The sequence below is a fragment of the Phyllobates terribilis genome, unplaced genomic scaffold (genome assembly GCF_046119375.1).
Source record: "Phyllobates terribilis strain yellow unplaced genomic scaffold, ASM4611937v1 Scaffold_4__5_contigs__length_816908805, whole genome shotgun sequence".
Lineage (NCBI taxonomy): Eukaryota > Metazoa > Chordata > Amphibia > Anura > Dendrobatidae > Phyllobates > Phyllobates terribilis.
In genome coordinates, this window is record NW_027362764.1 from 190,084,029 (window position 1) to 190,100,917 (window position 16,889).

General features: G+C 39.7%; 1 protein-coding gene across 12 annotated transcripts in view; it reads left to right on the forward strand.

Annotated features, from left to right (window-relative positions):
• RARB (retinoic acid receptor beta) overlaps positions 1-16,889 on the forward strand; it is an 832,092-nt gene that overhangs the window by 502,535 nt on the left and 312,668 nt on the right. For 10 of the 12 annotated variants that reach the window (XM_073677991.1, XM_073677988.1, XM_073677993.1 and 7 more), the window contains one exon: positions 4,625-4,675. The exons of the other annotated variants lie outside the window; for them this stretch is intronic. In XM_073677991.1, the coding sequence (XP_073534092.1) occupies positions 4,625-4,675 (51 nt within the window). The remainder of the gene's footprint in view (positions 1-4,624; positions 4,676-16,889) is intronic. 12 annotated transcript variants of the gene reach the window in all.

The following is a 16,889-nucleotide window of genomic DNA, read 5'->3' on the forward strand; positions in this document are numbered from 1 at the left end:
ACACCTCCCGAGCCACAGGTATTGTTCAGTGCAACAACTAGCTCAGCCAATGTTTACTGTGTACACATCAGTAATTTAATTAAACTGTACTAATCCCAACTGCCATCTCAGATGACCAAGAAAAGATGGTAAAATCACAAAAATAAATGAGTTTCACGTACTGCTGTACTTTTTTTTTCACTAAAAACACAGCAAAACCTGATAGCTATGTTCACACTATGTGTTTTTTTCACCACCCATTACTCTCAATGGGTGAAAAAAGCTGAAAAAACGCTGAAAGAAGTGACATGCTCTATTGTTCAAAAAATCATGCAAAGCACAAAATACTGATGAAACAAAAACTAAGCTGTGCGCATGAGATTTCTGAACTCTCATAGACTTTGCTGGTACTGTTAAACGCAGCTGAAAATTTGTATAAAGAAAGCTGAAAAAAACACCTAGTGTGAACATAGCCTAAATGGCAGATTTTCACAAGCACTTATAGTTCTATATGTATATATGTAAAGAAATTGAGAAATGTAAAGAAAATCTGTAAGATTTTAAACAGCGCCACATCTACCCGTGGGTTGTGTGTAATATTGCAGTGTACTGTAGCTCTTTTGATAAATATGTGGCCAAACTGCAACACCAGACACAAACAGATCTCTGATGCTTGAACTGCTTGCCAGTCACTGACAGCTGCATAGATCACCGGAACAGGATTCAGCCAGCGAACAGGTCTGTGATTGGGGAAACCACCCCGAACTGACTAAATCCACCCCTGGTTTGCTACACTGCAGCATGTTGCACACATTTGCGAAACATGGAAAAGTGACTCTAGATGATGGAGGGATTTGTATCATTTGCACAATAACCCTTTAGTAAAATGTTCCACAGTCTTCTCCTTTGGCAGATCAGCTCTATATACAAATAGATGAGTAATGCTGATGGAATTTCCATTGTGCCCTCAATTGACCCCATTGTTTAAGCTTCATTGCAAGGTCATTATATTTCTTGTTTGAGTGATTGATAAGTACATGTAAAGTGAAAATTGGTTGAATTCACTTATTTTTCAATTAAAGCTCAATTAAAAAAAACTTTTGTCATTTTTTAAAGAAACTGTACAGGATTTTTTTTTCTTCCATAAACGGAGCCCCATGCGCCCATAGTTTCAGCCTGGTACTGCAGTTTAACCACTTAGTGCAATATCTCTTACTGATTTTCTTTACATCTATATGGCGATATCTACATGTTTGTAGCTTTAGTTATTTTTTTCTGTGCTTTGAAGTCAAATGGTAAAGCAGAAGCCGATGAAGTCACCAGGGTATACATTTGGAGACATCGGTTCTTCCATTATTATTAGGCAGAAATGGAACCAGAGAACGTGTAACGTTAATTAGTAATGACGTGGTGTATTCCAATTTCTTCAGCAAGGACCCCTAGAAGAGAGCCCGCCTTACTCACAATCATGTACAGTACATACAACCACTCGCTAATAAAAGAAACAATAAAACACAACCATCAGCAGGATTATTTCCAAGTGAGACGCAGGATTATATAAAGCGGGAATTAAATGTAGCTGGAGCTAAATGAACTCTATCATCACAACGTGGGTGTAGCCGCGGGGAAACTCTTAATCTGTGGTTTTGGCAAATTTTGAAGATATAAAATCAAAACGTGAAACCTTGCTACATATATTAAGATTCATGACATAAATTAATTACTCTCGCCGCAAGCTGCCGTCTGATCTGCTACAGGGTATAATTGGGGAGAAATCCAATATGCAGGCCTCCTGGTCGTGCTCTTCCATTGAACTTTGCAGCAGGTCACAAGGCTGCGCTAGACAGACACAATGACTTCAAGATGTATGTCTTCGGGAGAGCCTGTTTGTTGTTTTTGAATCAATGGAAAAGCAAAGTAACACTCCAGACAAATACTCATTTTGGTGGAAGATGGACAGCAATAACAAAACAAATCTGCTTTCCGCTGGTGTTTTCATAAAAGGCAAAGTAAACACAGGCTGTGTGACCATCTGAGCAGGCCGATCCGTTCCTGCGATGGAACGGCATGAGATCCTAAATAAGCCAGCATTCTGGTTCATGGGGGATAGAAGAGTACGGAACAGCTAAACCGTGCAAACAAACACAGCTGGGATTTTCCTCGCTCCATTTTTCATTTAATTTTCACATTTCCTAAAGTAACTTCCAGTGATCTCACCAAGGCCTCGCCCAGAACTTCTTGAGTGATCGGTCAAATAAAAAGATGATGCGAGGGGATGGATGAATAGCAGATGTTGTGCAACATTCAGGAAGGAAACCAGCCATTTGCTGATGACAGTAGAAATACAGCAAAAATGCAGATAACGTAAACATTATTTATTATGCCATTGACGTTCTTACACATCCTAGTTATACACTGCTGTGACGGGGGGGACTAAGGAAAGAAATGTGCAGAAATGTGTGTTTAAACATATGGGATCTGCTTATTTAGACATTTTATCAGCTACATTGCTTGAATTGTTTCCATGCATGTTAATCCGGACAGTATACTCCATCTAGAGCCAATGGGAAAAGGCGGATTGTGGATGTCTACCCTGATGTTATTGTTACCTTGTACTGAGTCAGATTATTATAGGCTGAATCATTCTTTTTGCTTTCCGTGACAGGAAATCGGGGATAGCATATTTGTTATGGGTGGACCAATGAAAATTCCTGTCCTGTTCACAGAATTGTTTATTTGTATTTGGCCTGTGGGAAAAAGACCTATACATTTTCCATAAACTAGCTAGAGAAGAAGAAAAGGTAAAGAGAGGACTCGAAAATCTCCATTTATAGAGAAAGTGCATTGTAGTCATGTCTCCTAACTGTGGACTTTGCTTCTTCGGTCACCCAATACAATTAATATTGTTAAAGGGAATCTGTCAGCAGGATTTCTCATCCCAAACTATTTATATGCTCAAGTGTTTCTTTCAAAGACAAGTCCATCAATACCTTTACATGGCCAGTCCATTCCTCTTACTGAGAAATCAGTGTTTGCATTTATATAGGGTGAAGAGCTATGGTAGATCTGAAGCCTCTGTCACTGCGGCTCCATTCCTTGCCCAGCGTCGCCTCCTCCTGCTTAACTAAACATTTCTTTGCCTGAAGTCACACAGCATAGAGGCAGTCAGTTGAGTAGGAGGCGGCGGCGCTGGAAGGTGAATAGAGCTGGAGTGACGGAGGCTTCAGATCTGTAATATGTCTTCAGCCTAATTTACATATCAATAGAAACGCTGATTTCTCAGTAACTAACACAGGAATAGACTGGCCATGTAACGATATTGCTGGACTTGTCTTTGAAAAAGATACATGCATATACATATAAATAGTTTGGGGGAGGGTGGTGAAATCCTGCTGACAGATTCCCTTTAAGTAGTGTGTAATTGTGTCAAATGCAGCTTGAGCTTCCCACATGTTATGGCCCTTTAAAAACCCTGTTGATTGGAGAAGTTTGGGTCCTGAGACTTCCATCAATTGCTCAAACTAGAGGAAAGAAGAATGTATGCTACAGCCGACACCCTGCTGTATTATCCTGCGATCAGTGTGAACACCAATTGTGGTAATCTTAACCTCCTACATCCCACAGTCAATTGCAACAGCAACATCTAGATGGTTAACAAAGGGCGGAGCCTCCCTTTCACCCCATAAGCACTCCCTCAACTCATCACGGGGTGCCAATGGTTACCAAGTAATAGCCAAGGGAATTTCCAGACAAATTTGCACTCCAATAATCAAACAGTATTCCTCTGTTTCCAAGCCCTGCCCCATGCACAGTCATTTCGGACCGCATACGGGGTATTGCCACAGTTTGGGAGAAATTGCCTAACAAATTGTCGGACTATTTTTCTTCTATTACTCCTTGTGAAAATGTAAACATTTGGAGCTAAGTCAACATTTTAATGGCAAAAAATGTAATTTTGATGCACCTGAAGGATTAGCAAAGATCCTGACAGCAGACATATGGTAAATGTTATTTATTAACTATTTTGAGTGGTATGAATGTCCGAGTTAGGCTGCATTCAAAAGCAGCGGTCATGCTGTGGTTTTAAACCGCTACGGTAAACCGCTGTTTCATGTACATGACTGCGAGGCTGATTATAATGACTGCACTATTTCCTGCAAGATTAAGTGATTGTACAGGATGACAATGGAAAGACTTCAGAGACATAGAGCTGCTACAGTAAAAATTTCAAAGTTTGAATTTTGCTAATTTTTCAGAACTTTTGTCAAATTTTACTTTCATGAATAAAACTACAAATTTCGACCTAAATGTACCACTAAAGTATAATGTGCAATGAAAATACAGTCTCAGAATCACTGGGATATATAGAAGAATTCCAAAATTATTACCACATGAAGTAACGTATGTCAGATTTGAAAAATGAAGCTAGGTCATAAATATCAAAACTGGCTGCGTCATTAAGTGGGAGCTATCATCAGAAAATAACAGATTGTTTAAATAAGGTTTTTGTGTTACATGTATTTATAAAAATGTTTGGGATTTTTTTTTCATATCACAGTCTTTATTAAAAACCAAAACTAGTAATCTTGCAATTCTGACAGTGGCCACTAGTGCTTTTTTAGACTCATAATTCTTGTCATTTCAGGAAGAGTTTTCAGCAGGCTCCTTATCAGCAGAGGCAGGATTACAATGACAGGTAACACCTCTTTTCACAGCTGATAGCACTGGATACATCCATAACAATAGTCGATAATAGCTGTTCCTCCTCCCTACACAATGACTTATGCACATGCTCATTACATGCTTCAATACAAAAGATAGGGTTGAAGCTGTTCATTGTGGCTAAGTACATGTGTTGTTTCCTGAAACAACAAGAAGTTACAGTCTTAAAAAGCCCCAGTGGTCAATAAGAAAATTGTAAGATCACATTTTTTTTATTTTTAATACAGATTGTGATATGGGGAATAAAAACATTGCCAAAAAATACATTTAGCGTAAAAACTTTTATTTAAGTAATAGGTTATTAAATGTTACCAAAACACCCCAATGTAGTTCACAGTGTTTCACAATTAATACTGCTATGTAGTTTTTATCTTATGCTGAGCTACGGAGCATAATTAATGAGAGTTTTATTGCATGACTGGTTCATGCCTTTTTAACCTTCTATGTCTCTCTCTGATTTTTTATTTTGCAATTTTTTTATATGTAACTCATGAAAGTTTTCTGTTCAGGCTGTTTTTACAGCAGTCACACTACTTAGCGCTAGCCCTATAGAAGCATGGAGAGCATGTCTTTCCTCATTTAGAAGGACCAGCAAAGTATATGGTAATCATCACACAACGATATCAGACAAATAATACATATAAATGTGCTTTTTAGCCGTTTCTAACTATGAAAGTGACTTTGTGATCATGCTGTCTGAGAACACTTGATGTTTAGATTCAGGGAACCGCTGGTTTTACTGGTAACATCTGTGCAGGGATCAGAGAAATAATATAGTTCATGGTGTATGTTCATCACATGATATAATCCCATTACTGCGCTCAAAGCTTATTATCTGCCATCTACTGTTCACATTTTTAATGGTATTTTATCCAAATTCTCTCTAACCGCTGGTGGCTCTGTTGTGTTCCTATAAGTCACCGTTTCACAGATAAAAATAATCCATTTTTACTATCTAGTTCAGGTGTCAGTGCTGCTTTGAAATCTGGTATTGATAAGGAAAACATTTTTGTATAGGATTGATAAAGTGTAAAGTATGAAATCATATCCAAACCAAAGGGAAAGGGATAGAAGTGGAAGCCTAAAACAGTAATGGAAAAAACACAAAGCCACGTTCACACATTCAGTATTTGGTCAGTATTTCACTTCAGTATTTGTAACCCAAAATCAGCAGAGGAAAAGTATAATAGAAACACGTCACTGCTTCTGTATTTATCACCCTCTCCTGGTTTTGGCTTACAAATACTGATGTAAAATACTGACCAAATACTGAACATGTGAACATGGCCTTATCCACACAATTTTACTATGGATTACAGCGGTTCGGCTCAGGTAAAACATTTTAAAACTGCAGTCCAACTACTATATCTGAATTAGCCCTAAGGGGACACACAAGAGAAGACACACACGGTAAAATCAAACACTTGATTGCATGAGATTTTGCAGCAATTTCCAGTGAGTCTAAAAAATGGATAATTTTACAAGTAGTCTCAATTCAATTACCCTACTGTTTTGTGTGTTCAGCTCCTATGCAGACTCATGTGTCTCTTTGATTACATACTACAAACTTACATTGTGCGTAGTTTGATCCTGCATCCAAATGTTACTCCTCTCTCTTTCGGCTCGTTCAGTATAGTCTATGGGGCTGTTCACATTTCCTTTTTTTTTGTAGACAGAGTGTTCCACTCAAAATCACAGAGACATGTCTGTTATTGGGATAACTCAAATCTATGAGTCCGTGAAAAAATAGGACACCCAAGTGCTGTTTTTCACAGACTGCTACAGTGAAGAAGGTAGAGAAGCTTTTCTTTCTCACCCTTGAGAAAGCCCAAAACTCCGATGTCACTGAGATGGAACTATGAGCAAAATTAACGATGAAACTAGGACCGTTTTTCTTATACGTTAAAAAAACGGACGTCTGAATGTGCCCTTGGCCGAAGAAGAGGTGACTTTTAGGATTGCTACTTCCTGTAGGTGGAAGAGTTCTAGTCCTTTTCCTCTCTGAAGAGACAATTTGCATATTTCCCAGAGGAGCATTGCGGCTTAAAAGTCTCCTCACCTGACGTGCTTAACACGTCACTCTCCGCAAGGAGAAATATTTACCCCTAGATACCGGTCTGACGCCTCTCATCCAGCTAAACCAGAACTCACACTTTGCACTGATGAGGGGCAGTACCCCGAAACACAGTGTCTGCAAATTGAGTTTCTGGTATTGGCTTTTATCCTACGTCATGTGACAAAGCTTGTTAAAGGGTCGATCTTGACTTTTAGGATTGCTACTTCCTGTAGGTGGCACTAGAGTTCTAGTCCTCTTCCTCTCTGAAGAGACAATTTGCAAATGGAAAGGGAAAACACCCAACTACAGGGTTAGAACACGGCCCCACTATCAGTATTTGGTCAGTATTCGGTCAGTTGTTTCTTTTGGCCTCTGTTAGGTGAAAGGGTATTTCTGAATGCGTTTAATATATGCACTGAAAAATTTCCAGACATTTGTGGCAATCGGAGACTGCTAAATGTCTCATTAAAGTGTGCACCTCTAGAATAATATTGTCAATAGCCTCGGCCTTTATCGTATTGTGCTCCATTAGGCCATGACTTTTGATGAGTAAGTTATCAAGATAGATCACTGATCAGTGTTTAGTTAGTATAATATGAACATAGTGTAATGTGGTAAGTCTCGGGTAAAGATCATAGGGTTTAAGATTACTTACATAATGAACATTATAATATATAAGTCTTAGAAAGACTAACTTTACAAGTCGGCTTCTTCATGATGGCTGCGGTAATGTCCAGTGGTAGTGCTACATGCAGGATTTATAGTCTGTCCTCACAGTGGGCATCTAAACATGATGAATCAGATCACTTGCAAGTCTTTGTAAAATATTTCTTTTCCCCAAGTTTAAATCTCTGTGCTGAATACATTTGTTGAGGAAAAGAAAAAAGTACAGGTAAACATTCCGGTGCAATATTTCATGAAAAGTTTTGATGCAAACATTTTGATGTCTATTTATTGCAAAGAGTTTAATGGGAATCAGCTTTTCTTCCACTGCTCAGTGAGCTAAGTGACATGTGAGACTCCACTTGATCAATGGGCTCATTATCACCTTCTAATTACCCGCTGATTTCCAGGTGTGTCCATTACATTTTAAATGAAATCTGCCTACTGTTACTTAGTGTTAGCCAAAGGGTCATCCAGGAGGAATCTATTCCTCTTCCCTTCTCACGTGCCTATCTATCTGTAGTGATCTAAATGATAACATTAAGAATCCACCTGGACAATCACATGCAGAAAATCGTTACTTTTCAATGAGGAAGATCAATTAGATGGTAAAGAGGAGTCCTGATTCAGGTGCCCATTCCCATTCAATAGCCTTCAGCTGAACACTACATAAACATGCACAGCAGACATTTGCTTTTCATGAAGAAGCGTAAGCCACTGCCAGGTTTGGGTGCTGGAATTGTATGTCCGATCTTTCATCTGATACTATCTGTGAGAGGAGAGTCCACATAAGATAGTCATCTCATCTATTGGGGCAATGTGCTTTATGGAATGTTCACACGTTATATATTTTCTTTGGGGAATCTGTAGTATAATGCAGTATGTGCTAAATGGATGAGATTTCCTAAAAATCTCCTTTACACATTGTTGAAAATTTCTACACAGAAATTATGAAGCCTTCATCACGAATTTCACCCTTTGCAATTTATGGCAAATCTACAATAAAATACGACCGCAGAGCATATAGATTTTGCTGGCAATAAGTTCCATATTTGCTGCAAAAAAATCTTATGGCCATGTTCACACATCAGAATTTGATCAGTATTTTCCATTAATATTTGTAAGCAAAACCAGGAATGAAACAAACAAATACAGTGTGTTCGAAGCACTTAAAGGGAAACTGTCACCAGAAAAAATGCTGCAGGTCAATAGCATTAGTAACCTGCCTGGTGCCTGCACGTTGCCGAACGTTGCGTGGAGAAAATGAACTTTATTCTGCCAGGCAGCATTTGGTTTCAGTCACTGGGGCGGCGCCGGCATAGGTTGAGTCACCGGTCTGAGAATACAGAGCGGCCGCTGTAACCGCACCCCCGGACCTGACAGAAACTGGCTCTGCAATAAGGCTGTCAGTCAGGGCCTGTATACTCTATCTATATTTTTAGGTTTGTAGAGGATCTGTGAAAAATCCAAGATATGATTTGTGGCAAAATTCACACGTGACACATGATGAAAAATCTGCAGCAAATATATAAAGTGGGAACATACCCTCAAAGTAAGCCGCTGTCAAATAGCAATTCTGGTGCAGTTTTTGACCCAGTGACATCATCTGTGTGCGGACGCACCCACCGTACACATTAGACTAATGGTGCCCAAACCTGGCAATATGGTCTTGTTTGACCAAGACTCTAAAGTGTTTGAGGGGCGGCGCCGGCCATCTGATCATTGGGGAAGAGGTCGATCGCACATGTCCAGTTTTGGTCTGCTGATTGCTTTATTCTGGAAATAAGCCGCGGGCAAATATGTCTATTGGCGGCTTTCTCATAGAGAACACAGGAGTGCTCAGCCAAGCAAGCGCTCCTGTGTATGAGAGAGACAACCGAGATGGCTGTCGGGCCAACCGTTCTGTGTGGCCGCACCTATAAGACCCATCATACACATAAGACTAATGTTGGCCAAACCCAACAATATCGACTTGTTTGACCGACCCTCTTATGTGTATGGGGGACAGCGACAGCCAGTTGATTGTCGGAGAAGATGTTGATCGCACATGTCCAATTTCGGTCTGCCAGTTGCTTTGTTCTCTTGGAGATAAGCTGCTGGCTAATATGTCTATCGGTGGCTTTCTCATAGAGGACACAGAAGTGCTCAGCCAGGCAAGAGACCGAGATGGCTGTCAGCCCAACAATCAACCAAAGCATCTTTCGGTCGACAGCCATCTAATGTATATAGCCGGCTTAACTCTCCTTTTTACACTCTGATTAGAGGCTCAAAGAGATAAATAAAGGGTTAACACAAGAGATGAGCGAGTTATTCCTGTTAGTTTTGTCTCTCCCTTCTGTTTATCCCCCATGCGTTGTGTAGGAAATAATGAGTAGGTGATTAATATGCTGCCTTCTAACTCTGCCTCCTGCTTTTCTGGACTACAGTGATGGGATTTTCAGACTTCCAGACATGTAATACATTGTGCGATGACAGATATGACTGGGGCATAACCATGTCAGGTTATCTGTAATAATAAAAACACATTCCTGGACTTTGATCAATGTATTAACATTGTCTGCCATCATGCTATGCAGGAGGGAGAACAATAGGAAGGCTTCAAATGCTACAGCGAGGCTGCTGATCGACTGGCAATATACAAAGCGAGATCTGCGCTAAGTAGATAACAGATAATTAGCCTGTAACAAGATGCGGGATATTAAGTGCAACTGCTTAATAAGGACAGCAGAAAATCATATTACAGGCTGGTATCGCCATGGTAACCAGATACCAGGCCCCGATCATGTATGGACAGTTCTACCTTCCCACATGCTAAGTGCTCGGAATCTGCCTGTAAAACTGAATGTAGGAAGTGTTTTAATGGATGAGTGCATATTAAAAAATATCTAGGTAGAAAGAAAGAACTGAACATGTTGGGTGCACGTGCTTCAGCTTTTGGTGTGATCCTTGGATTCAGTAGTTAACGTTCTGTTAATTAATTGAAATGGAGCGTGTATAGACTGTAAAGTTTTTCTAACCGTGAAATTGCCTAAAACAGTAGTGCTCAATCTTGTTTTCTATCCTGGGTGCTAAGTAATAGGATGCCATTTTTGGGGGAAATGTTTTGCAATATTAATGTGAATCTTAAAGGGAAATCAGTTACCAGTCTTTTGCTACTCCATCTGAGCATCGCATAATGTAGGGGCAGAGACCCTAATTCCAGTGATGTAGAGTTGTATCACTTACTGAGCTGCTTGCTGCAGTTTTTATTAGCAGGTCTCTGAAAGCTGAGCTGTGTGTAACCCCGCCCATACCACTTTTCGGCTGCTTTCTGTGTATACTGTGCATAGGCAGAAAGCTGAAAATTAGAGGTGGAGGCAGGTTATACACTCTTGAATATGGAAGACTGCATGGCAGCAGATTTACTAGTCCTCTAGTGATAAGAGCTGATAATCAAGTGATTTTCTCAAGACAATAGCAAGCAGCATAGTGATACATCACTGGAATCAGGGTCTCTGCACCTACATTATGCTGCTCTCAGATTAAATGGTAAAAACCTGGTGACAAATTCCCTTTGAGTCTCACTCTAGTAATATCTGATACACTGTGTCATAGCTAATATTCGACTGTAGAGCTACAACAAAGACTAATGATAGGAGTTGTACACCCCCCATCTAGACTCTGGGTATAACACAATTTATCTTGGAGTGTTTGTTTATAAGGAATATGTCATTTTATGAAGAGTATCTATAAGATGCCCTCGGTATTGTGCCTCAGCTGACACTACTTTATCAGGATATGCATTGGGCCACGTTCACACGTTCAGTATTTGGTCAGTAATTTACCTCAGTATTTGTAAGCCAAAACCAGAAGTGGGAGAAAAATACAGAAGCGGTGACGTGTTTCTATTATACTTTTCCTATGATTTTTCCTCTCCTTATTTTGGCTTACAAATACTGACCAAATACTGAATGTGTGAATGTGGCCTAACTTTGGCACTTCACAAGAACAATACTGTAAGCATCTAATACTATCTTTATGATATACAGTACAGACCAAAAGTTTGGTCACACCTTCTCATATAAAGATTTTTCTGTATTTTCATGACTTTGAAAATCAAGAGAATGCCAAGAGTGTGCAAAGCAGTCATCAAAGCAAAACGTGGCTACTTTGAAGAACCTAGAATATAAGACATATTTTCAGTTGTTTCACACTTTTTTGTTAAGTATATAATTCCACATGTGTTAATTCATAGTTTTGATGCCTTCAGTGTGAATGTACAATTTTCAAAGTCAAGAAAATACAGAAAAATCTTTAAATGAGAAGGTGTGTCCAAACTTTTGGTCTGTACTGTAAGTCTGCCTGGTTACAGATTTCTATAGCTGAAAATTCATGAAACCCAATGACAGATTTCTATTTTGCAACTATTTCTTATGAATATGAGTTTTCTACCAACTTAAAGTAAGCCTATTTATTCCTATTGTAATTAAAGTAAATCTTCTCCTTTGTAGAACTGTATAGAAATGTTAAAGGGGATGTTTCATCATAAGATATTGATGGCCTATCCCAAAGATAGGTAGTCAATACATGATGGATGGGGGTGAAACACCTGGCATCCCCACTGATCAGCTGTTATAGGCTCTGGGGGCAACCCAGATGTAAGCACACAGAACAAAGCTGCACTGCACTGTTCCATTCAATGTGTCATGGTGGCTGCTGGGTACTGTAGAACAGACCCTCTTCTCTTGATAGGTCATAAATATCAGATTGGACACCAGCAACCCCACTGATCAACTGTTGTAAGCTTCAGGTGTAAGCACATTAAACAAAGCTGCACTGCACAGCATCATTTAAGGTGTAGTGGCCACTATTATAGCTCATAACAGCTGATCGGCGTGGGCACCGGATGGCAGCTGTTACCAATCTGATATTAATAACCCAACTGGAGTATAGGAGCTCTTCTGCAATACTGGTCAGTGTCCGTTACAAGTAAATATTAGCTGTTCTGCAGTACCAGTCAGTAGGTGTTACACGTAAATAATAGCTGTTCTGCAGTACCAGTCAGTAGGTGTTACACGTAAATAATAGCTGTTCTGCAGTACCAGTCAGTAGGTGTTACACGTAAATAATAGCTGTTCTGCAGTACCAGTCAGTAGGTGTTACACGTAAATAATAGCTGTTCTGCACTATCAGTCAGCAGCTGTTACAAGTAAATAGTAGCTGTTCTGCACTATCAGTCAGTGGTCAGTTTTAAGTTTCCTCTAATTCAAGTTGATATCATGTAGTCTTGTGACTAGCACCTCCAGATGACATCACACCAGGCGGTGTATTTGAACAGGATCCTAGCAATCAGATGTACTAACCTTTCCTGGCTCTGGTACACTTGTTCACTTTGTTCACTTTTAGAGTCTACAACATCTTTACTCTAGGTTAGTTTTTACCACAATTTTAGACAAGCCATTAATTTTGTCACTCGTTCTGCTTTTCAGATTCTGAGTACAAGTTTGGTTTCTTACTTATTTCTCACTTTGCCATCCATTTACAAAAGCTATTCTCAGATCAACAGCCCGGGGATTCTGCATCGAGCAGAGGGTTGGACTCGATGACCCTGGAGGTCCCTTCCAACTCTAACATTCTATGATTCTCCTGCAGAAATTCACTATTCCACACAGAGGTTAAAGACTGAATAGCAGTACCATCTATGGTACTATCTCATGCTCAAACTGTGACTATATGCTTACACAGATAGCCCTCAGTCAAGGACCGCCTACTGGACTCTAAAACTCAAAATGAGAAGACAATTTATTTTAATTATTTTTATATAGGTCATTGCTTCCAATCAGAACCAAAGCTACAACACTGTAGGGAATAGGGCTCCATCAATGGTTCAGTAATGATTTACATGGTTTTGACGGCATAAAAGTACTGCCTGCTATGCTGTTCTCTATATGTCAAATTTGACAAAATTGCCTAAGGAGTCTTTAGTGCAAGTGTAAAAATAGCATAAAGCACAAGATGTACTGAATTTCATCTTAAAATGTTTCCTGCAATACTCTATCAATTAGCTCAATCCTGTTATTTTCACATGCTGCCTGCAGATTAGCCTGCCTGTTTCAATGTAACATCTACTCCATGTTTACTTCATATATTTTGCTGTTATTATAAGATTCTAAACAGAATTGTTCCTAGGAGCAAGTGATAAGCTTCATATGAGCTTTCAATAAGATTGTCATCAGTAACACCCTTGGGACCCTTTGTTGTATAAGAGTCTGGGCACTTTGAAGGATTCTTTGGCATTAACGTGGACCAGATCCATCAACCTTACACTTAACCATTAACGGGTTTTTCCCACAAACAAAAATAATTTTAAAGGTGGTTTTACCTGATGAAGATAGTGTTTACTATCGATACGCGTTGTGGAGATGGTTAATAAAAGGTTTGTAAAGCCATAACCCTGTTCCCATAGTGCTCATTAAGCTAGCGCTCCATAGACCGCTTTAATATTATATCTCAGATGTAACAGACAGTTGCTCTGCATCTGGCTGCAGAAGGTCACTGCGTTTGGCATTGCAGACGCCTTCTTAATGCTTCTGACTTTTGGACACAACGGCAACCTCCGTCCTGCTCTAATTGACACATCCTGGTCTGGGTGTTTATAAACTCTCAGTCTGCTTCAGGGAGTCGCCGATGATATTCTCATTTTCCCTTGTGAAGGCTTGGAGCAATAGCAGTCGGCCTGCTTCCTCTCTGGTGCCCTTGGAGGACGTTTGGTGTTATCTCTCTGGTGTCCGCTCAAGCTAAGTTTTCCCCCCTTTGTTTGTCTCCCTTGTTGTCTTTAGTTTATAATGTGGACTGACCAATGCTCTCACCGCCCTCCTTATCTAGGGCCTAGCCCTAGGGATATACAGGGCTTAGGTTTCCTGATCGGTGATAGGTGCAGAACCTATATAAGGACGGTAGGTGAGGTAGGATGATATTAGATCTGCCTATGGGTCTCCACTCCCCCTTTCCCTAGCGTTGAGCTACCCTCCCCTCATCCCTTCGTGTTGCACTTAGTCTTTCCCACACTGTGCGTTACATCTATGGGGCCATTCATATGTCACAGAGTCATATCTGATTTTGATCCTATGGCACTCGGACCACACTCTGATCAAAATCTGTTAAAAACAATCAGTCTGTTTTTCTCCTACATCAGAAAAACAGAAATCGTAATGAGGTCTTGAACCCTGTGTTTCACATGTGTTCTATCCATGTTTTTCAAGGATGCAACACACACCCATTATAGCCTATGATATTATTCACATGTCTGTGATTTTTTTTGCAGACCTTTTGTCCTCATCATATTTCACCGCACTTGGAATTTTTTTCCCGTCTTCAAGTACAGTATATAGTAAAAATCAATGGTGTCCTGCAAGAAATAAGCCCCCATACGGCTATATTGACGGAAAGATAAAAAAAGTTATGGCTCTTGGAAGAAGGGTGGGTGAAAATGAAAAAAAAAAAAAAAAAAAAAAGGAAAATGGCCATGGCGTGAAGGGGTTAATGAAAATACGATGCAAAACATTTATGACAATTGGTCCATTTATTTTTTCTTTTCGTATGTGAAATAAATGGACCCTGAATAAGGCCTATCTACTTTGCTGATTGAAAAAAAAAGTCTAAGTTCGTGACACTCGAGGGACTGCAGCATGGCTAGCATCATTTATTACTTGGGTTTGCTGCATCCTGATAGGGCATTAGTTCTTTGAACTGGGCAGGTTAATACTGTTGCCCTTTTTATTGTGTTAATTCTTGAATTTTGGGTGGGAATTTTAATTCCTCTTTCTGCGGCTTTGCATGGCTAACATTGGCATTGTATTATCCTACAACATATTGGATGTGATGATGAATAGAAAATGGAATTGCTCTTAAGTATGGGCTAAATTGAAATTATAAAATAAAAGAAGGAACAGTTTTGGATACTCGCTATTCCACTGACAGTGGATACAGATATGGCATTGACACTATTGTTATGTTATTACCTTCCATTCCTTACAATAAAGCATTTTTATGAACATGCGTGCCTCGTTTATTTGCACAATGTTACGTTAAAATTCTTTTTCTAGAAAATAATATTTTATATAATGATGACAATCCGTTTTCATTGTAACTTTGGCGGTTGTCAGTTTTGCTGCATTTACTGCATTCAGTCCAGGTGTTTAACCATAAACCAAATCCAGAGATCACTGATGTTAGAATTATTCCTCATGTACATGCAATACCCAAAGCCTCATAAATATAACAGTAACCTATGCAAAGCAGCAGTTCACTCCTGCCATACAAGCTGCTGACTCATCAACTCCTGTTTGTGCACATAAATTATGCACTATTGAGTTTATAACAGCCATGGTTATAGACATTGAAATTAAACTAATTGACTTTGTGCAATTAATTTGTAGAGCATGCAAAACAGGTCTGTAAATTTCTTCATACTTTTTATTGGAATAGAAACTTTTAATGATGTGCACAACTTCAACAAACATTAAAGGGAACCTGTCATGTCACCAAACACTGCTAATCTGGAGGTTAATAGCGTTAACATGCCACCTTACTGAAAGTGCGGCTACGATTTGAAAATATACTTTATTCCTCCTGGGAGCCGCCGGCTTTCAGTTATAAAGGTATTCGCAGAGTGACTTCAGTCACTGCTTAGTGTACAGTGAGCGGCGGTTGTAAGCACGCCCTGGCACTGTCATAGCTCGCTCTGCAGCGCATCTGAGCTGTCAGTCAAAGTGCCAGAGCGTGATTACAGCTGCCTCTAACAATGCTGTGAGTGGTGACTGAAGGCACATTATGCACGACTGAAAGCCAAGGCTTTAATTAAGGCAGCCGGACAGCCATGTAACACTATTAACCTGATGATTAACCATATATCTGCAGGTTAATAGCGTTTGGGTACATGACAGGATGTGGATGTGTCTACAGATTTCACAATGCAAACTCTATACTTTATTAATTAAATCTCTTACACCTGGTGAGGCTGATTTACTTAGTTTGAAAAACCATGTTAGGATGTTTGCTTAAACCTAGCCTTGACCTCTGGGAACTGAGTGTTTGTGTTTTCATTAAAGGGAATCATTCACCAGGTTTTTTTCTACCCTGTCATGAATTAGGGGCAGGGAACCGGTTTCCAGTGTTATATCATTTACTTTGCTAGTTTCTGCAGTTTTGATAGTTTTCAATCTGCTGCAGATCTTCCAGTTTTCCGAATGCTGAGCTCTGTATAGCCCCGCCCACAACACTAATTGGCAGCTTTCTGTGTACACTGTGCATAGGCAGAAAGCTGCCAATTGGTGATGAGGGCGTGGTTGCACTACCTGGCAGCAGGTCAACTAGTCCTCTAGTGATAATCTCCTGCTGATAAAACAGTGATTTTATCAAACCTATACCAAGCAGCCCAGTAAGTGATACATCATTGCAATCGGGTTCTCTGCCCCTACATTATGCTGCT